Source organism: Bufo bufo, chromosome 2 (genome assembly GCF_905171765.1).
Source record: "Bufo bufo chromosome 2, aBufBuf1.1, whole genome shotgun sequence".
Lineage (NCBI taxonomy): Eukaryota > Metazoa > Chordata > Amphibia > Anura > Bufonidae > Bufo > Bufo bufo.
The window spans coordinates 471,153,623-471,181,251 of NC_053390.1; the positions used below are offsets into that span (position 1 = coordinate 471,153,623).

The 27,629-nt window shown below is 45.6% G+C and overlaps 1 protein-coding gene across 16 annotated transcripts in view; it reads left to right on the top strand.

Annotated features, from left to right (window-relative positions):
- The window catches only part of PTPRS (protein tyrosine phosphatase receptor type S), a 600,160-nt gene that overhangs the window by 525,912 nt on the left and 46,619 nt on the right, over positions 1–27,629 (top strand). For all 16 annotated transcript variants that reach the window (XM_040417715.1, XM_040417713.1, XM_040417721.1 and 13 more), the window contains one exon: positions 3,832–3,967. In XM_040417715.1, coding sequence (XP_040273649.1) covers positions 3,832–3,967 — 136 coding nt within the window. The remainder of the gene's footprint in view (positions 1–3,831; positions 3,968–27,629) is intronic.

Below are 27,629 nucleotides of genomic sequence, written 5' to 3' on the forward strand. Positions count from 1 at the left end.
GGCAACCCAGAGAGAAGGCAGGGACAGTGCCCAGGTGTGCGCTTCCTGTTCCGGCCCGGCGGTCATGTGACCGCCGTGACCGGAGAGTGCAGGAGCTGTGTGAGGTCTTTCAGAGACCTCGATCAGCCCTGCTCTGAGGCTGTACAGCGCAGAATTACGCTGTACAGCCTCTCTGGGGGGTGTATTTCTTCTGTAACTGGGGCTACTATGTCAGCCCCAGTTACAGGAGAAATCAACAGTGAAAAAAAAAAAAAAAAGTGAAGTAAATGTCCCCCAGAGGTCTTGTATGACCTTATGGGGGACGAAAAAGTGTAAAATAAAAATAAAAAAAATAAAGGGTTGAAAAAAATAAAATAAAAAAAGTTTCACATGTAAAAAAAAAAAAAGTCCCCAAGTAAGGAATAAAAAAAAAATGTTAAAAATAGAAAAAATAAAATAGACATATTTGGTATTGCCGCGTCCGTAAAAAACAGCTCTATAAAGATATCACATGACCTAATCCCTCGGGTGAACACCGTAAAAAAAAAAAAAAACTGTGTCAAAACAAGCAATTTTTGTCACCTTACATCATAAAAGGTGCAACACCAAGTGATCAAAAACGCGTATGTCCCACAAAATGGTACCAATAAAACCGTCACCTCATCCCGCAAAAAATGAGCCACTACATAAGAAAATCTCTCAAAAAAAAAAAAACTATAGCTCTTAGAACATGAAGACACTAAAACATCATTTTTTTGGTTTCAAAAATGCTATTATTGTGTTAAAGTGAAACAAATAAAAAAAAAGTATACATATTAGGTACTGCCGCGTCCGTAAAAACCAGCTCTATAAAAATATCACATGAGCTAACCCCTCAGGTGAACACCGTAAAAATAAAAAATAAAAAACTGTGTCAAAACAAGCAATTTTTGTCACCTTGCATCACAAAAGGTGCAGCACCAAGTGATCAAAAACGCGTATGTCCCACAAAATAGTACCAATAAAACCGGCACCTCATCCCGCAAAAAATGAGCCCCTACATAAGAAAATTTCTCAAAAAATAAAAAAACTATAGCTCTCAGAACATGGACACATTAAAACAATTTTTTTGTTTCAAAAATGCTATTATTGTGTAAAACTTTAATAAATGAGAAAAAGTATACATATTAGGTATCGCCACGTCCGTAACAATCTGCTCTATAAAAATGTCACTTGACTGAACCCCTCAGATGAACGCTGTAAAAATAAATAAATAGAAACTGTGCTAAAACAACCAATTTTTTGGTCACCTTGCCCCATAAAGTGTTATAATGGATGATCAAAAAATCATATGTACCCAAAAATAGTACTAATAAAACTGGCACCTTATCCCCTAGTTTCCAAAATGGGGTCACTTCTTGGGAGTTTCTACTGTAAGGGTGCATCAGGGGGCTTCAAATGGGACATGGCATCTAAAAACCATGTGGAGTTCCTTTTCTTCTGCGCCCTGCCGTGTGCCCATACAGCAGTTTATGACCACATGTGGGGTGTTTCTGTAAACCGCAGAATCTGGGTAATAAATATTGAGTTTTGTTTGGCTGTTAACCATCGATGTGTTAAAGAAAAAAATTGATTAAAATGGAAAATCTGCCAAAAAAGTGAAATTTAAATATTTGATCTCCATTTTCCTTTAATTCTTGTGGAACGCCTAAAGGGTTAACAAACTTTGTAAAATCGGTTTTGAATACCTTGAGGGGTGTAGTTTCTACAATGGGGGCATTTATGGGGGTATCCCCTATGTAGGCCCCACAAAGTGACTTCAGACCTGAACTGGTCCTTAAAAAGTGGGTTTTGGCAATTTTCCTAAAAATTTGAAGAATTGCTTCTAAACTTCTAAGCCTTCTAACGTCCTAAAAAAATAAAATGACATTTCCAAAATTATGCCAACATAAAGTAGACATATGGGGAATGTTAAGTAATAAATATTTTATGAGGTATCACTTTCTGTTTTAAAAGCAGAGAAATTGAAATTTAGAAAATTGCGAATTTTTCAAATTTTTGGGTAATTTGGGGATTTTTTTCATAAATAAAGGTGAAATATTTTGACTCAAATTTATGACTATCATGAAGTACAATGTGTCACGAGAAAACAATCTCTGAATGATCTGGATAAATAAAGGCGTTCCAAAGTTATTACCACATAAAGTGAGATATGTCAGTTTTGCAAAATTTGGCCTGGTCAGGAAGGGGGCAAATGGCCCAGATGGCAGGTGGTTAAGAATCAGTCTGAAAATCATGCAGATTTTCAGTAAATGTACATAACACAACTTGCGGCTGCATCTTGTTCACCCGGCACACATTTTCTGTAGCCATACCCTCAGACTGTTAGCAAACTATAGACTTTTGATTTGATTTAGATACCATAAAAAGTATTGCGATTCTCTATACCATGCGAAAAAGATAACACACACAGAAAACCATGTGCATTCCATAGAAAAAACATAGAATGTGTCGGCAGATAATAACCATTTGGCCTATCTAGTCTGCCCAATATTCCACATTTTATGGAATGTCCGGCCCATAATAGAACAGTCCTTTCCTATATTTTGGGGGGACAAGGTGACTGAAAATAGGCGAATTGCGTGTTATTTATTTTTTTCTTTTATGGCGTTCACCACATAGGAGATATTTTTTAATATTTTAATAGTTCAGACTTTTTCAGACGTGGCAATACTTAATATGTTTATTTTTTCATTGTTTATGTAAAATTGGGAAAGGGGGTGATTTTAAACTTTTCATATTTTTTTTACTTAATAACTATTAGCCCCCTTAGGGGCTAGAACCCTTGTCCTGTTCACCCTAATAGAGCTCTATTAGGGTGAATAGGATTTTACACTCTCCCTGCTGCCCTGTGCTTTGTGGACACAGCAGCAGGGAGCTTACCATGGCAGCGAAGGCTTCAGTAGCGTCCTGGCTGCCCTAGTAACCGATTGGATACCCGCAATTTTAATGCTGGGGCTCAGATCAGAAGCTGCCACTGCCACCAATGAATATACTGAGGAGGAGGGGACCCTGTGGCCACTATGCCACCAATGAAGATAATACGGGGGGGGGGGGGGAGGCCAATGCGCCACCAATGAATATAATTAACCCCTAATGATAGTGATCCCGCCGAATAGTTTTAATTAACCCCCTAATTGACGTTGTTCTCTGGACCATCGTGCCCTGTCATTGAGGCCGGATGCCGGCTGTGTGATAGGGGTTAATTATATTCATTGGTGGTGCAGTAGCCACAGCCCCTCCCTTCCTCCTCAGTGCTATTTTCATTAGTGGCAGTTGCCGCCGTATTGCCACTCTGCTGGCTCAGGAGAACATGGTGTGCACCAAGGACGGCGCACACCATGTTCTAAAAGATGCGCAGTAGTAGCAGCCTAGTACCGGAAAATAGCAAATCCGGGTATCATATCGATCTGGGAGTAAAAGTATAGATTGCAACCCTGCAATAGACTGACATAAAACAACCTGTAGCTTGCATCTCCCTTCTCTCTTCCTGTTTACCTCTGTGGTCTATGGTCTTTGCCATAAACAGCAGCGGTGAACAGGAAGAGAGAAGTGAGACAGCACGTGTGCACTGCATGCGCCATCTCCTCATACAGCTGATCGGCGGGACCCCCGCCGATCTGATATTGATGACTTATCCTAAGGATAGGTCATCAATAGTAAAAGCCCGGACAAAGAATAAATGCTCAATAAACAATTTAGTTTTAATAAGTTTATATGTTCTCGCTGCAGCCTATATGGCTGCGTTGTATCTAGCTACGTTATTTCCACTTCATATCCCTAAATGTTAATTTGCATGTCTCTCTTTTCTAGTGCTGGAGTTGGCAGAACAGGGGTATTTATTACCCTCAGTATAGTCCTAGAAAGAATGCGATATGAGGGTGTGGTAGATGTTTTTCAAACTGTAAAGATGCTGCGAACTCAGAGACCTGCAATGGTGCAGACAGAGGTAAGATTTGAGAAATCACTTTTGATTATGATATCATAATCTTGTAATTTCAAATTAGTATGATGATTGTAATAAGTTAGAACCTATCCTGAATATATTTACATACATAGTTACACAGATTAAAAAAGATACAGGTCCATCAATTTCATCCTTTTTTGAATAAATAATAATTTATTACTTGATGTAGTTTATTATTAGATAAGCAGTGAGCCCTTTTTTAAATGCTGACATAATATCCAATAGCCTCTTGTGGTAGGACATTCCATAGTTTGACTACTCTAACTGTTAAGAACCCTTTTCTATATTGATATCTAAATTGCCATTCCTCCCCACGTAATGAATTTCCCCTTAGTAAAATCCTTGTATTAACCCCACATCTATTTACACATGTAAATAAGATTACAGCTAAGGCTACTTTCACACTAGCGTTTTTGTTTTCCGGTATTGAGATCCATCCATTTGTCAATGGGGACAAAACTGAACAGAACGTAATGCTCCAAAATGCATTACATTCCATTTAGTTGCGTTCCCATACCAGAGAGAAAACCGCAACATGTTGTAGTTTGCTTTTCGTCCTGGGATGCGGAGCAAGACACAAACTGCCACAATAGAAAACAGATCCGTCCTCCATTGACTTTCAATGGAGTTCATGACGGATCCGTCTTGGCAATTTTAAAGATAATACAACCGGATCCGTTTATAACGAATGCAGATGGTTGTATTATCAGTACCGGAAGCGTTTTTGCTGAACCCTGCTGGATCTAGTAAAAACACTAGTGTGAAAGTAGCCTAAGGCATCTTTTTTCAAAGGTAAATAAGCATGACCTCAAACCTCTAACTAAAAAAGAGGCCTTGCATCCAATTTAAAGGGAACCTGTCACCAGGATTTAGTGCATAGAGCTGGGGACATGGGCTGCTAGATGGCCGCTAGCACATCTGCAATACCCAGTCCCCACAGCTCTCTGCGCTTTTATTGTGTTAAAAAACCTTTTTGATCAATATGCAAATGACCTGATATGAGTCCTGTGTCCGGAGATGAGTCAAGTGGAAAGGAGCCCAGCACCGCCCCGCGTCCTCTGAATCTCCTCCTGGCTGACGTCACAGAGCTGGAGCGCCGAAATCTCGCGATGCGCGAGCTAGCCCATGCGTAGTTCGTTCCCTGTGCTGATGTCAGCACAGGGAATGAACATGATGCCGACACTGCGCATGCACTAGCTCGCGCATCGCGAGATTTCGGCGCTCCAGCTCTGTGACGTCAGCCAGCAAGGAGGAGATTCGGAGGACGCGGGGCGGTGCTGGGCTCCTTTCCGCTTGACTCATCTCCGGATACAGGACTCATATCAGGTCATTTGCATATTGATCAAAAAGGTTTTTTAACACAATAAAAGCGCAGAGAGCTGTGGGGACTGGGTATTGCAGATATGCTAGCGGCCATCTAGCAGCCCATGTCCCCAGCTCTATACACTAAATCCAGGTGACAGGTTTCCTTTAATAATCTGGTTCTTCTCCTCTGAACTAAGTCTTATTCCTTCCTCAGTTGTCCCTAGTTTTACTCAAGAGAAACCGGTGTTTGGCACCAAGGGATGAGCAGAAGTATGGTCAAAGGGCAAGTCAAGACAGGCAAAATCCATGCTGGTTATCAGTTATTCATTTATTCAACACTATATACTTTTTGCAGCTCACTACTTAGAATACCTTCAAATATTTTACATTCCACAAAGTCAGACTTATTTCAAACTTATGGTAGCTCTACCCTTTCACCTTATTGTATAAGTATTACTAAAGACCCTATACCACTGTATAAATATCCGATTGTAGGGTTTCTTTGTAGGTATGTTACATAATTGCATTTTTAACTGTCTAAGTTATGTTCACAAATGTGTTTATAGACATAATACATACAATGATCTCTTTAAATGTTTCCTCTGGACACATTGGGAAATATTTATGAAACTGTATAATAAAACTTTATTCCCCATATCAATCAGTCACAGCTAGTGATGAGCGAACCCGGACTGTCAAGTTCTGGTCCGTACTGAACTTTGCGGTCTCTAAGGTACCGAACATGGACTTTGGCGCCAAAATCCGTGTTTGTTGTTCGTAGTTTAAATAAAGCTTGTTGAAAGGCAATTGGAAACCATCACAATCATGTCTAGTATGTGACCCTACATGCATAAATGCCAGATCTCATGGTGCGCCGCCATTCTGCTCTGACTAGTGTAGGGACAGGATGCTGCTGCATGAAGGGACAGTGTTAGGCTTTTTTTTGTTTTAAATAAGTCTGCTGGTGACCTGTAGGCATTTTTGGTTGGTGCAATCGAACACCTTTGCACCAGTGACACAGAAATACAATACTTAATCGTGCTTTTCAGTCTGTGGGTGACCTGTAGTCATTTTTGGTCGGTGCAATACTACTCCTTTGCACTAGTGACACGGAAATACAATAGATAATCCATCTGTTAATTGTGTAGCTGACACATAGCTATTTTTTGGGTCCGCAAAACCCATTCCTTGCCATTGTCACACGGAAATACAATAGTTAAAACGTCAGTTAATTTTGCTGCTTAAAAAAATCACAGAAAATGATGATTACACTTACTGGTAATCGGATTTTCGTGACCCCGCGACAGCACCTTGGAGAGATGGCTCCGCCTCCAGGACAGGAAACCTGCAGCATTAAAAAGGTGGAGCCACTCTCCCACCTCAGTGAGTTTCCAGAGCATGAGAGGGACTCCCCTTTAGATTAGTTTAATTTCACAAGCATACATACAGTACAGACCAAAAGTTTGGACACACCTTCTCATTCAAAGAGTTTTCTTTATTTTCATGACTATGAAAATTGGAGATTCACACTGAAGGCATCAAAACTATGAATTAACACATGTGGAATTATATACATAACAAACAAGTGTGAAACAACTGAAACTATGTCATATTCTAGGTTCTTCAAAGTAGCCACCTTTTGCTTTGATTACTGCTTTGCACACTCTTGGCATTCTCTTGATGAGCTTCAAGAGGTAGTCCCCTGAAATGGTTTTCACTTCACAGGTGTGCCCTGTCAGGTTTAATAAGTGGGATTTCTTGCCTTATAAATGGGGTTGGGACCATCAGTTGCGTTGAGGAGAAGTCAGGTGGATACACAGCTCCCACTGAATAGACTGTTAGAATTTGTATTATGGCAAGAAAATAGCAGCTCAGTAAAGAAAAACGAGTGGCCATCATTACTTTAAGAAATGAAGGTCAGTCAGTCAGCCGAAAAATTGGGAAAACTTTGAAAGTAAGGGCTATTTGACCATGAAGGAGAGTGATGGGGTGCTGCGCCAGATGACCTGGCTTCCACAGTCACCGGACCTGAACCCAATCAAGATGGTTTGGGGTGAGCTGGACCGCAGAGTGAAGGCAAAAGGGCCAACAAGTGCTAAGCATCTCTGGGAACTCCTTCAAGACTGTTGGAAGACCATTTCAGGGGACTACCTCTTGAAGCTCATCAAGAGAATGCCAAGAGTGTGCAAAGCAGTAATCAAAGCAAAAGGTGGCTACTTTGAAGAACCTAGAATATGACATATTTTCAGTTGTTTCACACTTGTTTGTTATGTATATAATTCCACATGTGTTAATTCATAGTTTTGATGCCTTCATAGTCATGAAAATAAAGAAAACTCTTTGAATGAGAAGGTGTGTCCAAACTTTTGGTCTGTACTGTATATCTTTTTATTTTTTTTATTTTTTTGCGACACCCGTGAACACACAGAACCACCACCATAGGGAGGGAATAAAGAGGTGCTGTCGTGGGGTCAGGAAAATCCGATTACCGGTAAGTGTAATCATCATTTTTCCTCTCCCCCACGACAGCACCTTGAAGAGAGATTACAGAGATAACTCAAGGGTGGGAAACAGCTTCCAAAGCCTTAGTGCCAAAAAGTAGATCAGAAACTGAATCTAGTTGAAGCCTGTAGTGCTTATAGAAAGTAGAGGGAGAAGACCAGGTAGCCGCACGACAAATCTGTTCTATGGATACACTGGCTCTCTCAGCCCAGGAAGTTGACACCGCTCTCGTGGAATGGGCTCCCAAAGAGACAGGCGGAGAAACACCAGATACAGAATATGCCAAATAAATGACTTCTCTAATCCAATAGATGCCTTTGAGGCCCCACCAAAAAGTACAAATAGGGCAGAAGATTTTCTCCAGTCTTTAGTGACCTCTAAATACTGTAGGATACATCTTCTGACGTCAAGAGAATGTAGCTCTTCTTCCCTGTCATTCTTTGGATCTGGAAAGAAAGCTGGAAGAACTATCTCCTGAGACCTATTTGCTCTAGATGGAACTTTCATAAAAAAAAACTGGATCTGGCCTCAATACTACTCTATCCTCTTTATTGACATGAAAGGAGGGTTAATGGAGATAGCCTGGATCTCACGAACTCTCCTGCCTGATGTTAAGGCTACCAACAAAACTAGCTTTAGAGTAAGCAGTTTAACTGAACAGGACTCCAATGGCTCGAAGGGATGTTTAGTTAAGGCGTTTAATACTAAATTCAGATCCCAAGGAGGGAATCTGGGGCCATTCACTGGTACCATCCTGCCAACCGCTTTAAAGAATCTTATTATCCATGGGTTCATAGCTAATCTTTTTCCGCCCAACACTGAAAGTGCAGACACCTGTACCTTCAGCGTGCTTTCTGCCAAACCTAAGGATAATCCTCTTTGAAGGAATTCCAACACCTGTGTCACCGTGAATCCCAAGGGCGAGGAAACTCTTTCTATACCTAAAAAAGACAAGAGTTTTCTCCACACTCTGGCATAAATGACATTTGTGGTCGAGGCTACGGAAAATAGGATATGTTAGCTGAGGGGGGAAGAAGCTTAGTAAGGAAACTAACTGATGGCTGGTGGTGTGCCCTAAGCCATGAGCGCGGGTAGGCCTATAAGGGGGCAAAAAACCAAACGTAGGAAAATATATATATATATATATATATATTTTTTTTTTATTTTTTTTATTTTATTGTAAATTCAAAGAGCATGCAAGCTCAAAGAGCCAGATGACAAAAGGCTTTTGATATCTCAGCATGAGGATTAGGGATGTACCGGGAAAAACAGGAGGACTTCCAACGACCCATTTTTTTAATGACATGTCCGGGCACCCCGTGCTTCGAAGTCGCAGAGGCAGCTCCCATTCTGAAGGAATGACCGAATATGGCGGCAGGATCGAAGCCTAGGCCGGAGGCTAATTACCGTAAGTGGGAAATGAACTGGGAAGAGGTTAAAGGACCGTTCTTGAAAGGAAGCAGGGGACTGTCGGCCGGAGCGCCGCCCAATACCGTGAGAAGTTTTCTGAGGACTTGGACTGGGCACCAAGCGTTGAGAGTTTTGAAATACTTAATGATCACTGGAAGACCTGTTTGGGAGGTTTTTGAAGACGGGAGACGGAAGATAAAGTGGTTGTGCTGCCATTCTAGCTGGCCCTTTGATGGTCCCCTGTTTCTAGAGAAGGTGCTGGTAAATTCTCCTGGTCTCAGGAAGCCTTAAAAACTTAAATATATGGGGGCTTTGATGATGATGCTAGGGTATGGCCCAAAAGGATTCCCGTCTAGTGAGGTGGAAAGTTTCCTGAAAAGGTCACCTGATACCGGCTGCCTGACGGGGGCGGTCTCCTTACTAGATTTCTGAATACCCCTGAGGGTAGCTTTAACTGCGTGGGAAGAGAATATTGACGCGCTACCAGGGCACTCGAGCATGGAATAATGCTGTACTCCTGACAGGTACAATCTAATGGTGCTATAGGAAAGCCTGAGTTCCGTGTGACAATAAGCCAGAAATGCCAGAATGTAGGAGATTTTGTCGGTGTTGTTCCTGGGATAAGAAAGCGAGAATTTGGTGAAAACTTTCCATGCGGTTCTGTAATTTCTGGCTGTATTGGCCGACAGGGATTTGTGGATGAGGGCCTTGGCGGCTGCAAAGTGCATTCTCAGTCCATTGTCAGTGTGTGGAAGGCTGGCGGGGTTAATCCTATTCGGTCTGCTTCTGGCACCACCTGAAAAAAAGCGGGGAAGTTGAATCGTGACAGAGCATTGGCTGCTAGATTCTTGGAACCCTGAATGTGTTGACAGAGGAAATGGAAGTTGTGACACATGGAGAGCCAGACCAGTTTGCGTACAAAGGACATAACTCTGGGGGATTTGGACCTACCTTTGGTGAGGATTTCTACTAAGGACTGATTATCTGTGACAAAAACAACTGGGGAATTGGCCCAACAACTGCCCCAAAGCTGAGCGGCTTCAACTATGGGGTAAATTTCCAAGAGGGGCGAAGATCTAAGGGCTTCCTTGTCTGACAGGATTTCGGACGGCCATGGACCTGCGAACCAATGTTTGTTGAAAATTGCTGCGAAACCGCTGGAGGCTGCAGCGTCCGAAAAGACAGTAGGAAAGGCGGGATTCCATTGCGGCACAAACAGGAAAACACCGTTCCATTGGGACAAGAATTCGTCCCACATGGACAGGTCGGCTAGGGCCTGGGAGTCCTGATCTACGGCCGTGGGCAATAGCTGAAGCAACCTAGAGATGAAGGCCCTAACTTAGGGCATAACTCTTGTGGCAAAGTTTACTCTGTTTTAGTGAGGGTATTAGAAACTAGCGATTTGGAGATGGCGTCTTTGATTTTTGTGAGCTTCTCTTCTGGCAGCCGTGCCTCCATTTTTACGGAGTCCAGGACGATGCCTAGGAAGGTTACAGCCGTGGCGGGGCCCTCTGTTTTTGAAAATGCAACTGGGACATTTAGATTTGAAAATAATTGTAAAAGGAACGCTAGCCTGTCAGGTGGACGACCCGGTGCTTCGACTAAGAGAAAATCATCCAGATAGTGGATAACCATTGGGCAGTGGCAATGGTTAACCAACATCCAGTGCAGCGCTTGGGCGAACTGGTCGAACAACCAAGGACTGCTCTTGGAACCGAAGGTCAATACTTATCCTGCCACTTGATACCGTAAAATTTCTAGAGCTGAGCCTGGACAGGCAGGAGCTTGAAGGCATCAGCGATATCGACTTTTGTTAACCAAGCTTCCCTGCCTGCCAGCAGGATCAGCTGAATGGCTTCATCCACTGAGGAATAACGCATAGAAAACTCCTCGGATGGAATCAGGGAGTTGAGGCTGGGTATATGAGAACCATGAGGAGCGGACAGGTCGTAGATTAAACGCTTTTTATTAGAATTTTTTTTTTGTGACAATCCCAATGGGATTGACTCTCCAGTAATCAAAAGGCACTGAGGAAAAGGGGCCGGTTAGGAAACCTTTTTGAAGCTCGGATTGGAGCAAGTAAGTTACAGCGTCGGGATCCCAAAATGCGGATAAGAGGTTGTCCCCTTCCCAGGTAGACTGGGGCAAAGCTACCAGCCCTGTGTGGAACCCTTCTGTGAATCCAGCAATGAGGAACTGGACGAGGAAGGCTTGTGGTGGTCCTGCAGTAGAGTTGCGAACAACTCTACGTTAACCCCACCTAGTCAGGACTGCTTGGATCTTTGGGGGTAGGTAGTTTGGGGGTGGGCCCTGAAACAGATTGTACAAAAATGGAGGGCTCGGCACTTATTGTAGTTGCAAGCCGCCAGATTGTAATTATTACATATCTGATTCCTGCCCAGCAGGACTATGGGTCTACCCAGCTTATCTAAATTTGGTACCTGCCTGGGGAGGCCTGACGGGCCAGGAACAAGAGTGGTCGAGAAGGTGGAGGCTAAATTAGGACACCAGTCAGATGTATTCAGTATAGACTGGCAGGAAGGGGCTTTAAGACCTGCGAAATGCCGGCAAAAGAGTTCCATGTCTAGCACAGCCCAGTTGGTGACATGATTGAACTGTGAGATTGCTGCGGCGGCTTTGGCTGAGAAAGAGCGATGGTGATCGTAAAAGGCGAAGCCGCCATACTTATAGCCCAGGTCGGTGACCCTATAGAGGTACGTGTCCAGCTCCTCCCGTCTCCGAGGCTGGGCGGAACAGATGATGTCCCGGAAAAGGCTAAAAGCCAGGACAAATTCTGGGATGGAAAGCTTCTTGTTGAGACGGACGTCCTTAGATTTAAGGACTACGGACATGTCGCCGCAGGCGATGGTCTTGTTCTCCGTAGTATCATGAGTGGTGATAAGTATGGAGGCCAGATTTACGTCTTTCCCTGCCAAAATGTCCTTCCTGATGTTCTCAGGAACGAAGTGGGTGGGGGAAATATAGGGGGTGCTGAGAACCTTACCTGGAGAGGGGCAGCGGGAAGTTGAGGGGACTGGCGGGAGAGGGGCCGGCGGCGCAGCAGCTGGAGCCCAGTTCTCGACAGCGAGGAGTCTAGACTGCATGTTGAAGACCGCGCTGGAGATACCGTTGATTGAGGCATGTAGTTGCTGGAGGGAGATCTGAATGGTGGACATGAACACCTGCTCTTCAGCGGAAGCTGAAGTGCCGGTGACCAAAAGTTTGTATAGCTTGTCCTTCCTGGCAGAGGCTGGGTGGCGAATGCCTCGGCGATTCAGCTCAGCAATTAACTTTGGCACGGTCCAATTGCGCAGTGACGTGCAACTAGGATGCTCGGAGACTTGGGACTCTGGCATGGAGATGGCGTCTTCAATGTCGGACACGTGAGACATGACTGGGCTGTCTGAAATACTGAAGACCTGGACAAGAAAAAACATGGATACAACAATTGATGGTGATGGAGAATAAGGCAGATGAATATTAGTGAGACAGACGAGGGAACGGAGAAGTGCTGCCGGGCGAGGCCCGGAAGAGATGGGAGCCGATCGACCTAGGGTGAACCAGAATTATAATAGAGAGAGAGTGCGATGAGTGGACCCTAGCGGAATTTGAACTACGTGGCCTGGAAACGTGCAGGCAGTGGAGTTGGGAACGTGAAACCTGGCCGACGTGGCAGGTTGACCCTATGGGAATTGGGGCAGCGAGACCTGGTTAGTGAGACAGGCAGTGACATTGACTACGAGGCCTGATCTGGGAGGCCGCTTTATCCTGAAATTTGAGCTACGTGGCCTGCGACGTAACAGGCGATAAATTAATAAAAACGTAAACCTACCGACGTGGCAGGTTGTCCCTATGCGAATTGACTATGAGACATGGCTGGAGAGGCCGGCGGCAACAGAGGCACGGCCTGGGTGGCTGGTTGATCCAAAAATTTTGAGCTACGTGGCCTGGGTCGTAACAGGCGAGAAATTAATAAACGTAAACCTACCGACGTGGCAGGTTGTCCCTATGCGAATTGACTACTAGGCCTGATTGTTGTGGCAGGCGGTGGCCGAGGCCTGGCTTGTTTGGGCGGGATTAACCTGAAGATAAGAACTACGAGGCCTGTGACGAACCAGGCGAGATATCAATAAACGTAAACCTGGGCTACGTGGCAGGTTGGCCCTAGAACAAATTAGACTGTATGGCCTGAGTGGAGTAGCGAATAGATAGAGAACACGGGACCTGGCGGTGTGGCAGGCTGAATGCTAGAGGGAGCAGAAGAGATTTGTTCGTGTGACCAAATACCACTAAAAAGCGTGAAGCTCTGCAAAGGCGACATGTGGAGCCGCAGAGGAACCGTACCTTGAACCTAAGTGAGGAGGTAAATAGAAGGGATTCGCTGAACCTGGCGTAGAGGACAATGGGCCGTGAGGCTGGAAGCAATAGGTAACGTATACAAGAGTAAGTAGGTAGAGCAGGCGAGAGCAGGAAGCACGTGTAGCGACGAGTGGAAGGGGATCCGGCGGGCTCAAGCGGAGCGAAACTGCGAGACTCACCCTCCATCAGACAGGTAAATTTAGTTTAGTACTATAGATTTTATTTTTATTTTTATTATACATGGATACATATACACATGCATAAACAAACACATTGTTTAGTTCTTTCTTTCCTTTTTTTTTGTTTTTTTTTTAGGTGGGAAAAAAAGAGGGGGGGGGGAAACGACTGGGATGCAGCCTGGGTTCCCCTGAAATAGCCCTCCAGTACGGAACCCCCTGGAGAAGAGGGCTAAAGTCAGAGGGAACCCGGAGTCACGTGCTCACGCGACCAGCGGCCCGTTGCCAGGCAACAGGACGCTGAGTGGAGAGCCCGGCGCGCGCCCACGTGACCCGGCGACAGAAGAACAGGCAGAATGCACGGAGAAAGTTCCGCCATTACCGCTGCCCTCAGCTGTCAGTGGGAGCGGATGAGTTGAGAGGCCGCAGGTAGGGAGACAAAGGGGGAGGGGGGGAGTGTTCGGCACTTACCCAGGGGATACAGCTGAAGCTGAGCGAACCCAGACGAGCCCTGCTTACCTTCAGAGGCACGCTGGGGAACCGCTCTTGCGATGAGAGGAAGAAGGAGGTGACGTGGCTGCTAGCGAGCACCGGAAGCGCACGAAAAGGATGTGAAACACCTCGTGCGAGTTATAATCGCACCTGTGCCCCTCCCACAAATGTGGGCTGATTAACTCAGCCTTCTAATTAGTCACTTCCTTCCTACTTTTCATCAATGTGGAAACTAACTCTTTTGAAAACCCCTGGCTGGCTAGAAATGCCCTCTCAAATTCCATGCCGAAAGATGTAGGGATTTCACTGTCGGGTGAAACACTGGACCCTGCGATAACAGGTTTGGCATCTCTGGTAGAATCCAAGAGTTCGAAATTGACTTGGTTTTCAACAGTGAAAACCATGCCCTTTTCGGCCAGAAAGGCACTATCAGGATTACTCTCGCCCCTTCGTACCTGATCTTCTTTATAACTAGCGGTATTTAGTATAGTGGGGGAAACGCATACCCCAGAGGAAAGTCCCACCTCTGGAGAAATGCATCCACCCCAGATGGGCACTCCCTTGGATTGAGGGAAAAGAATTTCTCGACTTTCCTGTTCTCCCTTGTGGCGAACATGTGCACAGATGGATGACCCCACAGATCCACTATCTGGGGAAAAACGCCTGGATTTAGAGTCCATTCTCCTTGTCGTAACCTGTGTCGACTCAAAAAATCTGCCTGAGTATTTTCAACTCCTCTTATGTGGAGAGCTGACAGATATTTTCTCTTCTATCTCTTTGAAGATCCACTCTGTCTCTTTTAGCAAGGAAGTTGACCTGGTACCCCCTTGGCGATTGAGGTACGAGACCGCTGTTCGATTGTCGGACATTATCCTGACATGCTTGTTCTGGACCTCTGGTAAAACTGCCCTTAATGCCAGCAGGACCGCTCGCAATTCTTTCCCGTTGGAAGAGAAACATCTCTGACCCTGGGACCACTCTCCCTGAAAAATCTGGTCTTTGACGTGAGCCCCCCAACCCCAGGGACTGGCTTCCGTAGTCACTATCACTGGATCCGGATAGGACCAGGGCACTCTCTGAGCTAGATTCCTTGCATCCTTCCACCAATTTAGGAATAACAATGTCTGATCTGACAAGTCCAAGACTGACTCCAGGGACTGACTCCAGGGATGTTCCTATCTAGGACAGAAAACCTCACTGAGGTGGGAGTGTGGCTCCACCTTTTTAATGCTGCAGGATTCCTGTCCTGGAGGCAGAGCCATCTCTCCAAGGTGCTGTCGTGGGGGAGGGGAAAAATAATGCACTAACACAATAGATGCAAACATTATATATGGACTAAGCCTTCATTCTGATATGATAAAATCTGAGACTCTCAGCCAATATATTTTGATAAAAACACATCTGTGCCCACCTACCCACACCAAGGTGGTCTCAGTCAGGCAGGTCCTACGCTAAACCTACCTATGCCGTTGGGCATCTACTTTCAGGAGAACAGACCCTGCACATATAGTGTGCTGCTCCTAGTTACCTCTGTGTGCATCAAGCTGTACCTAATCAGGGTCACATGTGGGATAAGTGGCGCAAAAAGTGAACAAGAATACTACTCCCCAGACAATAGGAGTGCATTCACACTTCAAAGTGCCACTCCTTCAAGCACATACGGTACATTTATCAAAAATCACAGAAAAAGATACAAAACATTCTGCACAATATGATAACTAAATATGCGGATGTACATGGCGACATTTTGCGGACCACACATCGCCGGCACTTATTAGAAAATGCTTAATCTTGTCCGCAATTGCGGACAAGAATAGGACATGTTCTATTTTTTTCGGGAACGGAAATGCAGACAGGGAATTGTGGGTCCGCATTTCCGGATCCGGGCAGCACATCATACAGCCCCATAGAAATGAATGGGTCCGCAATTCCGTTCCGCAAAATATCACTACAGTGGAGGAGGGTCGCAAGTTACTGAAATCCTGTAACATTTCAGTCTCATAAACTACCACACCATCTGGAACCGGAGCGGAGCACGGTTGGCGCCCGCCGAGGGACCAAACATAGATCTCTCATTAGTGCCGTGGAGCGCCATGTCTGTTAGTGGCAACAGCACGAACTCTGATCCCCATTTCTATTTTCATCCAATATTAGGATGATTAACCCAGGCCAACTTCAGTCTGGATTATTATTCCTGGTTCATTTGTTTTGTTTATCTTAATTTCCTTTTAATGCATAGTTTTACTACTGGGGCACATTGGGTATTTGTCTTCTCAGAAAAGAGATTCCCCTTTGCAGATCTTGTATACATGCTTGTGATGTATGTCACACTTATTAGGCCTCACTGCCAGTACAGCATATTATGGTGACATCATGGTGATAAAAATAGTATCTCTCAACGCCAAAGCGCTTCAATTGCATGCTGATGACCTCTGCATTCAAGAATCACATATTGTGCCTCAAGATGCCCATAGATTTACTCACCACTCATTCCCCTATATTATACAATCTCACTATCATAAGAAACAAAGAGGAGTTGTGTTAGCATTTAAATCTTCAGTTGCCTACCTACCTATTGCATCCGATGTAGACCCAAATGGTAGGTTTATTATTCATGTACTGTATGTAGCCTAAATAATGTCATTTATACTGTGGTTTCAGTTTACACCCCCAACACACACCAGATTCAGTTTTTTAACAAACTCCTAGCAAAAATGAATAAGATAAAACAAGGCCTTGTATTTCTTTGTGTGACTTTAATATGGTTCCAGATGCAGTGCTGGACTCTACGGCTTCCTTTAGAGCTCATTGGGCGGTCCTGGGTCCTGTGCTGCAAAGGGAAGAACTGTATGATATATGGAGGATTCACCACCTCCAAGAGCATGATTTCTCCTTTTTCTCCTCCGCGCACAACACATATTCTTGCATAGACTTATTTCATCTAGGCAGATCTCTGTTACAACTGGCCTCTCACTCTACCATTAAATCTATTAAGTGGTCAGACCATGCCACGATTTCCTTATCTATTACTGAAACATACAACGTCAGAGATACTATGTGGTGTTGTAATGACTTTCTTCTATCCAACCCTTTTCACAAACGTGCTCTAGAGAAAGAATTATCAGAGTATTTTTCTTTCAATACCGGTTCTGTGTCTAGCTCATTTAGCCTCTGGAATGCTCACAAAGCTTTTGTAAGGGGTATTTTTATTAAGTTGGGACACCGTGCGAAAATGGAAAGGGGGCTACATTTAGATTCTATTATTTCCCAACTATCCACATTAGAGGCCCTGAATAAAATCGTCTTTACTGAGGAGCGTAAGGCACAAATTAACTCCTTGAGATTACAACTCAAAGATTGCCTACTCCATCGCTATGAAAAACAACTTCTCTCAGTAAAAGCCCGCTATTACTCCCAAAATAATAAAGCAGGGAAATTACTGGCCAACCGGATTAAAAAGAGATTAGCTAAATCCAGAATCCCTTTTTTACTACACTCAGACAACAAAAGTAAATTATATAACCCTAAAGACATAGCCAATCAATTCGTAGAGTATTTTTCATCCCTATACAACTTGAAAACTTACCAGCAAACCTATCAGGCCACCCCACAGGAGATAAACTCAATTTTGTCCTCCCTTAATCTCCCCACATTAAATATACAACAACAAAATTCGATATTTTTTCTTTTCACACCAACTGAAATATCTCAAATTATTTCATCCCTGCCCCTGCATAAAGCCCCCGGCCCTGATGGATTATCTATTGCTTAGTATAAAACCTTTACCCCCTGTTTATTACCCCATTTATTACTGCCTGAGGAGGTGGTGATGGTGAGTACAATAAAGGAATTGAAGAGGGGCCTGGATGTATTTCTGGAGTGTAATAATATTACAGGCTATAGCTACTAGAGAGGGGTCGTTGATCCAGGGAGTTATTCTGATTGCCTGATTGGAGTCGGGAAGGAATTTTTTTATTCCCCTAAAGTGAGGAAAATTGGCTTCTACCTCACAGGGTTTTTTGCCTTCCTCTGGATCAACTTGCAGGATGACAGGCCGAACTGAGTAGTGGTGTCCTTCCGTATCCCTCTCCTGTGACACATTCTGCACTTTTTTGGGGTCTGTCCCTTCTTTCCAGTATGGGGGACCACAACTGGAAAGTGTTGGCCAGGGACGATCCGGGCGCCTCTAGTTCCCGAGGTACTCCGGCCTGCTCATTCCTGGTCAGAAAAGATCAGGGCCTTGAGGACTGCCTCATAGAACTAAAGGAATGTCCCAGTGTTGCCAGCACTCCGGGACAGCAAAAGAGTTGTACAAGGCAACCTGTACCAAGTAGACCTCAACTTTTTTGTACCATGCCCGGGTTTTGCGCATGGCATTATATGGCTTGAGGACTTGATCAGAGAGATCAACTCCTCCCATATACCGATTGTAGTCGACGATGCAATCGGGCTTGAGGACCGTTGCCGCGGTACCTCGCACAGGGACAGGGGTGATGCCGTTACCATGAATTGTGGACAATATAAGGACATCCCTCTTGTCCTTATATCTGACCAGCAACAGGTTTCCACTGGTAAGGACACGGCTCACACCCCTGGGGATAGGTACCTGGAGGGGGTGTGTAGGGAGACCTTGTTGAATTTTCCACACGGTCCCACAAGCGGACGTGGAGCTGGCGGCGAGGGACTGGAACAAGGGGATACTAGTATAAAAGTGGTAACCCTTATCTAGCAGTGGGTGCATAAGGTCCCTCACAAGTTTCCCGCTAACACCCAGAGTCAGGGGACATTCTGGGGGTTGAATACGGGAATCTCGCCCGAAACTTGTAAGTGTACCCTGAGGTACTCTCACAAAGTTTGTACAGCTTCACGCCATACCTCACCCGCTTTGAGGGAACATACTGGTGGAAAATGAGTCTCCCCTTGAAAGCAATGAGAGACTCATCAATCGCAACCTCCTTTCCAGGTACATAGGCCTGTACAAATTTGGCCCCAAAGTGATCGATGACCGGCCTGATTTTGTACAGGCGGTCATAGGCAGGATCACCTTGGGGGGGACATGCTGCATTATCTGCATAATGCAGGCATTTCCAGATGGCCTCAAACCGGGAGCGTGTCATGGCCGTACTGTAAAGTGGGGCCTGGTAGAGGACGTCCCCACTCCAGTAATGCCTGACACAAGGTTTCTTGACTAGGCCCACGTGCAGCACGAGGTCCCAAAATGTCCTCATCTCGGCTGCACTGACCGGAGTCCAGCCACCGGGCCTAGCCAAAAAGGAGCCCGGGTGTTGAGCAACAAACTGTTGGGCATACAGGTTTGTTTGCTCCACCATTAGATTTACAAAGTGATCACTGAAAAAAAGACTAAAGTAGTGAAGCCCACTGTGGAAACCTGGATTCCTGGTTGGCCTACAAAATCAGGAATCACTGGCTCAAAACGCTCTGGGGTATACCATGCAAGTTCACTGGCAGGGGGCTCCGGTGGACTTAACTGGTGGGCCGGAAAACTAGTACGAGCCCCAGACCTGCTCGTACTAGTGTGGGACACAGGGACCCTAGCATGGTGTTCCCCTTGCTCTGCCTGGCAACGTCTCCGCCGCCTTGGGGGCTCATCATCATAGCTAGATGATGAGGAGGACGCGGATGACAAAAGGAAAGTGGGGTCATCCTTATCCTCACTGGGACTCTCGGAGTCGGAGGCAAGCTGGGCATATGCCGCCATGGCCGAGAACATCAGACGGGCCATAAGGGAGTGTGTGTGCGCGTGTATATATGTGTGCGTGCGTGATAAACTTTATTTGGTGTGCGTGTGTGTGGGGGCACGGGTGTTCGCAAACTTACCCTAAACCTAACAGACAAAAAAAAAAGACTAACTAAAAAAAGGCCAGAAAATGTGAAAAAAAAACTGCTTGCCCCCTAAAAAAAAGTTGTGGGGAGGGAGGTTTGGGGGGGGGGGGGCAAGCTGCAGCACCCCTGGGGGGTTTAGGGTCACACAGCTGTGCTGTGGACCCTAGACACCCGATTTAGGGTGATGCAATCACAAACGTTTTTTTTTTTTTCACTAACTTTCCCTGAATATCCCTGTCTAACCTAACCTTTCCATAAATACCTGGGTGCACAGATGGGAGTGCTGGGGCACAGATGGGGTGCTGGCTGACGATTCCTGGATCCTGAGCTCTTTACAGATGGGGGTGCTGGCTGGAGATTTGATGCAGTGCTCCTCTCTCCTCGGCTCCCGGACTGAAAAGTTGGAGGAGAGGAGCGCTGCAGTAATTTGAACTGCCCACCCCTGCAGCCGACCAATGAGAGGCGATCCTGAGAGGTGATGTCACATCACCTCTCAGAATCTTAGGATGGTGATTGGTGGTATATTATCACACCACCGATCACCATCCTGTTCCGGGTTATCGGGTCCCCAGAGACCTGCGGTTTGCTGCGATCGCCTACACGGGGGGGGGGCACAGGACCCCCTGGCGCATTGTCCCAGGGTGCCTGCTCAATGATTTCAACAGGCACCGGGTTCCGATCACCGCCCGCCGTGCGGCGGTGATTGGAAATTCATAGGACGTACAGGTACGCCCCCGGGGCCTTAAGTACCAGGACATTAGGGTGTACCTGTACGCCCTATGTCCAGAAGAGGTTAATAACAAACAACACTGCATATCATTATAAGCAGATGAAATACTTCTATCCCTCTCTTCTCCCACACATCATTAGAAGCCGCACTGTCACTTATAGAAGAATTTAAGCGTCTATGTTATTACAAAATGAATGAAAATAAGTCCCAACTTCTCCCCTTTAATATACTTTCCCAGCAAATACCAGAATTAAAGTCAAAATTCCCACTAGACTGGAAAACCACTCACATAAAGTACCTGGGCATTAACCTAACATCCTCTATTCCTCTATTGTTTCAGTACAATTACCTCCCTCTCCTAGACACCATCAAAGAGGATATCTCTTCCTATGGTAAAACGGAGGTCTCATGGGTAGGCCGCATTGCTAACTTTCAAATGATGACTTTACCTAAGCTCTTATTTATTTTCCACACAGTCCCCATCAAAGTGACTTCCCACTTTTTTACACAAGCACAACGCCTTCTCAACTCCTTTGTTTGGGCAGGACATAAGCTGCGAGTGTCCTCATCATCATTAACCAAAGCTAAACGAGGAGGTGGGCTGGGACTACCGAACCTCGCAGATTATTTCTTAGCGACACAAGTCAACCTCCTTTTTGGTTGGTGGGATGGGGACATTTCTATTCCATGAATTCAAATATAATCCTCCTTGGCCCAATCGAAACATCTTAGAACTCTGCTAATCGACTGCTTGAACCTATCCCATCCCCAACCAAACTTCCTAACCTCCCCTACCTTTTAGATGTGGCTCTTTACCATTGGCGCACATATCACCGCAGAAGCGCTTCTGTAACCCTCGATGTATCAAATGTATCTCCCCTGCAATTATTAGAGTTAAAAATCCCTGATACAGATCTTTCAACATGGAGTTCACAAGGTCTTTAGTGCAGGCTCGGACTGGCCCACAGGGGTACAGGGGAATCCCCCGGTGGGCCCCTGGGCAAAGTGGGCCTCTAGTCTCCCACCCCCTGCACAAGTGGCACATAACAGAGTAGACTTACTGCACTACATACATATATTCAATGTACAGCACCTACACCCGCCTATGTTCATATAAAAAACATGTTAGATTATTTATTATATTTGAATGTATCCGTACGGTGGGCCCCCAAAATAAATTTTACTGGTGGGCCCTAGGCACCCCAGTCCGACACTGCTTTAGTGGATTCCACAACTATATAGTAGAGGGCAAATTAAGTCCTTTACAGATCTCCAGCAAGTGTTTGGTTTCCCCCGCACAGACTTTTACAAGTACTTACAAGTTCGACAATCACATAACCCTGGTGTAATTATAGCTAATAGGCAATTGTTTGAGCTATGGCGATCCACTAGGCTATCCAGGAAGGCCCCAGGCCTTAAACCAATATGCATGAGTTTGGGTGACAAAACTTCCTTACATAAATCTACCTCCTTTTTAGCATGGGACAGGGAATTGAATATATCTCAATTCTTGCGACCAGCTGGATACCAGCTTTGAGATTTATCTCAACCACCTTTTTCAGTGTGACATTCTATGAAGCAGCCGTTAAAACCTGTCTGAGGTAGTATTTAACCCCTACTAGGCTTAGCAAGATATTCCCTTGAACGTCCCATTTATGCTGGTGCCAATGTGGAGCTAAGGGTACGCTTTTGCATACCCTATAGTCTTTTCCCAAACTAGCACATTTATGGGCCAGTGTCTTTGGTCTAGCCTCAAGATTTTGTGGCTTACCTTGAACCCTCACCATACTGGGCCCTCTTTTTCATGGATATGCAGGATATTCAGAGGCCTCGCAGGATCCCGATAGCTCTTTTATTCAAGTTTTCATTTTGATCAAAAAGAGATTTTTCAAATATGCTAATTAAGCTTCAAGGTGCCCAGAGGGGCGTTATTCCTCTTCTCTAGTGCCCAGCAACGCCCCCCTGCAGTGCCCAGCCGGCCTTTATTTTAAGCCCAGCACGCCTCCTCAGAAATAAATTTACTGCCACATCGGAGCCGAACGGCGCCGCCCCCTCTGCTACGTCATGTAATTCATTCACCCCACGATCCTTGCGTCCTCCTTTCTTTCTCCAGAAATCTCGCACAGCTGTACGATACTACGGCTCCTGACTCCTGAGGGCAACAGCCTCAATAGTGTCACTGGGCATGCACCAAGCCCAGTGACATAATCTGAGCGCTGTTGCCCCAGGAGCCGTAGTATCGTTCAGGCGCAGGCAGTAGGCGATACTGTGGCTGTGCGAGATTTCTGGGGAAAGAAAGGAGGACGCAAGGATCATGGGGTGAATAAATTACATGATGTAGCGGAGGGGGCGGCACCGTTCGGCCCCGATGTGGGAGTAAATTAATTTATGAGGAGGCGTGCTGGGCTTGAAATAAAGGCCGGCTGGGCACTGCAGGGGGGCGTTACTGGGCACTAGAGAAGAGGAATAACGCCCCTCTGGGCACCTTGAAGCTTAATTAGCATATTTGAAAAATCGCTTTTTGATCAAAATGAAAACTTGAATAAAAGAAAGAAGACCCATGCTGGAATAAAGGTACTTTATTGAACATTGCTATGTTAACAGTTTAATATGCTCAAACTAGGTGACAGATTCCCTAGGTGTTGGAAATCAACCGGAGTACCGTCCTTGTTGGGCAGTATCAATCAGGTGCAACAAAACTGTTTAGAGGAAAAACATGGCCACCAAAGACCATAGTCTTGAAAAGTTCAATCATCAGTGGCAGGCTTGGCTCCAGTTTCTGCCTATAACACCCTTAGCACATACTGCTTTAAATCAAAACCAAGACACCTCATGTGACGAGTAGATTTGTTATGATTGTTCTACTGTTGTGTTTATTACCTTTTATACTGTTTCCTAGTATATTTCTACATGACAGGAATATTCATAGTTGCAGATAGGATGATTTATCTCTTGTTTATGATCTCCAAATGTTTATTATTACCATTGACATTTTGTATTCTTTTTTCCATTACTGAGAATATCTGTAACTCTGTACTGCTTTCGCTTTTACGCATTATACATGTGTAAATTTAATAAAAACTATTGAAAACAAAAGATAATTGAATGGGAGCAGGGGCCGCGCGTGCGCAGTGCGCTCCCATTCACTTCTATGGGAGCAGAGCTTGGTGGTGGACGGACCCAGGGAAACCCGGAGTCCTCCAGCCACTGCTCTCCCTGCTCTGTTCTCGTTGTAGGTGCAGGTCCCAGAGGTGGGACCCGCACCTCTCAGACAATGGGGGCATATCCTAGCGATATGCCCCCATTGTCTGTGATGGGAAAACCCCTTTAATCCATCAGTTAATAGTGTTGCTGACACATAGCTATTTTTGAGTCCGCAAAACTTATTCCTTACCATTGTCACACGGAAATACAATTTTTAAAACGTCAGTTAATTGTGTCACTGACACATAGCTATTTTTGGGTCCGCGAAACCCGTTCCTTGCCGTTGTCATACAAAAATACAATAGTTAAAATGTCAGTTAATTATGTCGCTGACACAAAGCAATTTTTGTGGCTGCTAAACCCTTTCCTTGCTGTTCCTTCCTAAACTAAATCCTAAACACAACTTGCTGTTGTGACACAGAAATACAAGTTAATCAGTTTTGTTGATAACACAACATTTTTGGGGTTCAGCACACTGCATTTTCATCCATCTAACTGTTATAGGAGGTTTAATCAGTCTGTTTATTGTGTTGGTGACACAAAGCAAATTTTTTTATTTTATTAATAACACCGCATTTTCATCCGTCTAACTGTAATAGGAGAGTAAATTAGTCTGTTAATTGTGTCAGTTACACATAGCTATTTTTTGGGGTGCAAATCACTTCAATTGCCCCTGTGACACAATACAACAGTTAATCCGTCTGTTAATTGTGTCAGTGACACAAAGCAATTTTTTTTTATTAATAACACAACATTTTCATCCATTCAACTGTTAATCGGAGAGTAAATCAGTCTGTTGCTCACAAAGCAAATATTTTGGGGTTCAGCACACTGCATTCTCATCCGTCTAACTGTTAGGCCTCTTTCACACGGGCGTCACGTTTTGGCTCAGAATGCGTCCCGGGTGCATTGCGGCAATGCATTTTGAAAAAAAAAACTGAATGTGGTACCCAGACCCAAACTTCTTCACTAAAGTTCAGGTTTGGGTTCAAGGTTGTGTAGATGTAATTATTTTCCCTTATAACATGGTTATAAGGGAAAATAATAGCATTCTTAAAACAGAATGCTTAGTAAAATAGGGCTGGAGGGGTTAAAAAAAATAATAATAATTTAACTCACCTTAATCCACTTGTTTGCGCAGCCCGGCTTCTCTTCTGCCTTCATCTGTGAGGAAAAGGACCTGTGGTGACGTCACTGCGCTCATCACATGGTCCATCACCATGGTTTTAAGAATGCTCTTATTTTCCCTTATCCCAATCGTCTCCTAGCAACCGTGCGTGAAAATCGCACCGCATACACACTTGCTTGCGGATGCTTGCGATTTTCACGGAGCCCTATTCACTTCTATGGGGCCGGTAATTAGTCTGTTAATTGTGTCATTACACATAGCTATCTTTGTGGCTGCTAAACCTTTTCCTTGCTGTTGTGACACGAAAATACAATAGTTAATCTGTCAGTTAATTATGTCACTAACACATACCTATTTTTGGGGCCGCTAAATCCTTTCCTTGCCCTTGTGACACTGCAATTGTTCGTCTGTCAGCCTATTTGCTGGGTGAGCGTAAGCAAATGAGGAGAGCATTAAATTAGGGACGTGGCCGTGGACATGGTGCTACTGGTGATAGTGGTGTTGGAGCTCCTGCTGCAGGGAGAGGACGTTGTCGTTCTGTGCCAGCTACGCGCCCAAATGAGACACCTTCCTCTTGTGCACACAGGTGACAGGACATTCTGCGTCATTTAGTAGGCCCAAATACCGCTCTAAGAATGCTAAGGCCAGAACAAGTAGAGGTGGTAGTGGATTGGATGGCTCTTGGTGCCTCCAGTTCCTTCAGATTGTCTTCCATCCGGTCCACTACTGAAAGCGCAGAATTGGCACCAGCTGCCTATGGGCATTTGTCTTCCATCTCAACCTCTTGCACATCAGCTAAGCAGCCTGAGCCCCAAGTCAGGCAGCAGTCACTTATGCTTTTTGATGACTCTGCAGGGGGGATTTCCGTGGGCCATCCTCCCAGCCCTGCCCCAAAAGTGGAAGAGATTGAGTGCACTGATGCCCAACCACTTATGTTTGAGGATGTGGGAGGACCACCGCAGCACGTCTCTGATGAAGATCACAGGTGTCAACTGCTGTGACCTTCTGCAGTTTGCAGACCGGGCAGGGGTGAGGAGTGGGTGGAAGATGATGTTGAAGATGATGAGGTCCTAGTCCTCACATGGCATTCAGGTCATGCGAGTGACGTGTGCAGTTCGGAGGAAGAGGTGGGGGTCATGCAGAGCCAGCTGCAGTGCAAAAGAAGGAGTAGGGTGCAAAAGCAGAGCGACTGGCCCCCAGCCAGTGTGCCTGCTGCTGCCCAACGCACCCAGGGACATAGAACACCAAGGCCAGCGCAAAAGAGTGGCAGTTCTTCAGGCAGTGTGCTGACGACAGGACACGGGTGGCTTGCACACTGTGCCGTCAGAGCCTGGAGCGAGGCATAAATGTTCTAAACCTGAGCACCACCTGCATAACCCGGCATCTAACTGCAAAGCACAAGCTGCAGTGGAGTAGACACCTAAAGAACCACAAAAGATCTGAGGCTCCTCCTGCTCCATCTTCTGCTGCGGTCTCTGCCTCTTCCTCCCTCTCTGGAGCGACAGGGGCACCTGCCACCCAACAAAGATAGGATGTCAAAGCAACACCACCACCATCACCGATCATCTTCCCACTGTCCCATGCAAGCGTTCAGCTGTCCATCCCCAAAATACTGGAGAGAAAGAGGAAGTACCCCCCTACCGACCCATGAGCCCTGGCCCTGAATTCCAGCATTTCCAAATTCCTGGCCTTTGAATTGCTGCCATTCTGTCTGGTGGAGACGGATAGTTTCAAAAACGTCATGAGGGCAGCTGTCCAACAAATGTGGTTCCCAGCCGCCACTACTTTTCCAGGCGGGCCATCCGTGCCCTGAACGAAAAAGTTGTGGAAAAAAATCAGGTGTGCGCTGCGCGATGCCATCAGTGGCGAAGTCCACATAACCACCGATACGTGGACGAGTAAGCACAAGCAGGGACATTATATCTCCCTAAATGCCCACTGGGTAAATGTAGTGGCGGCTTCGCCAGAGGCGGAAAGCAGTTTGACGCACGTCCTACTGCCACCGAGGATTGCTGGACGTTTCTCAGTGCCTCATACTTCTACTCCACTTCCTCCTCCGGTTCCTCCTCTACCGCCTTCTCATCACGTCAGCACAACACCTGCACCACCAACTTTAGCACAGCCACGGGGAAACAACAGCAGGCTGTTCTGCAACTCATATGTTTGGGGGAAAGACCCCACACTGCGCATAGAAGAATAGACTGATGAGTGGTTGGTCCCGCTGAGCCTCAAGCTTGGCCTAGTGGTGTGCGACAATGGGTGAAATCTCGTAGCAGCTCTGGGCTTAGCTACTTTGACGCACATTCCTTGCCAGGCGCATGTGCTGAACTTGGTGGTGCAGAGGTTCCTGAAAAATTACCCCAATATGTCAGAGCTGCTGCAGAAAGTGAGGGCCATCTGTGCGTGCTTCCGGCATTCTCACCTTGCTGTTGCTCGCCTGTCTGCGCTGCAGCGTAACTTTGGCCTTCCTGCTCACCGCCTCATATGCGACGT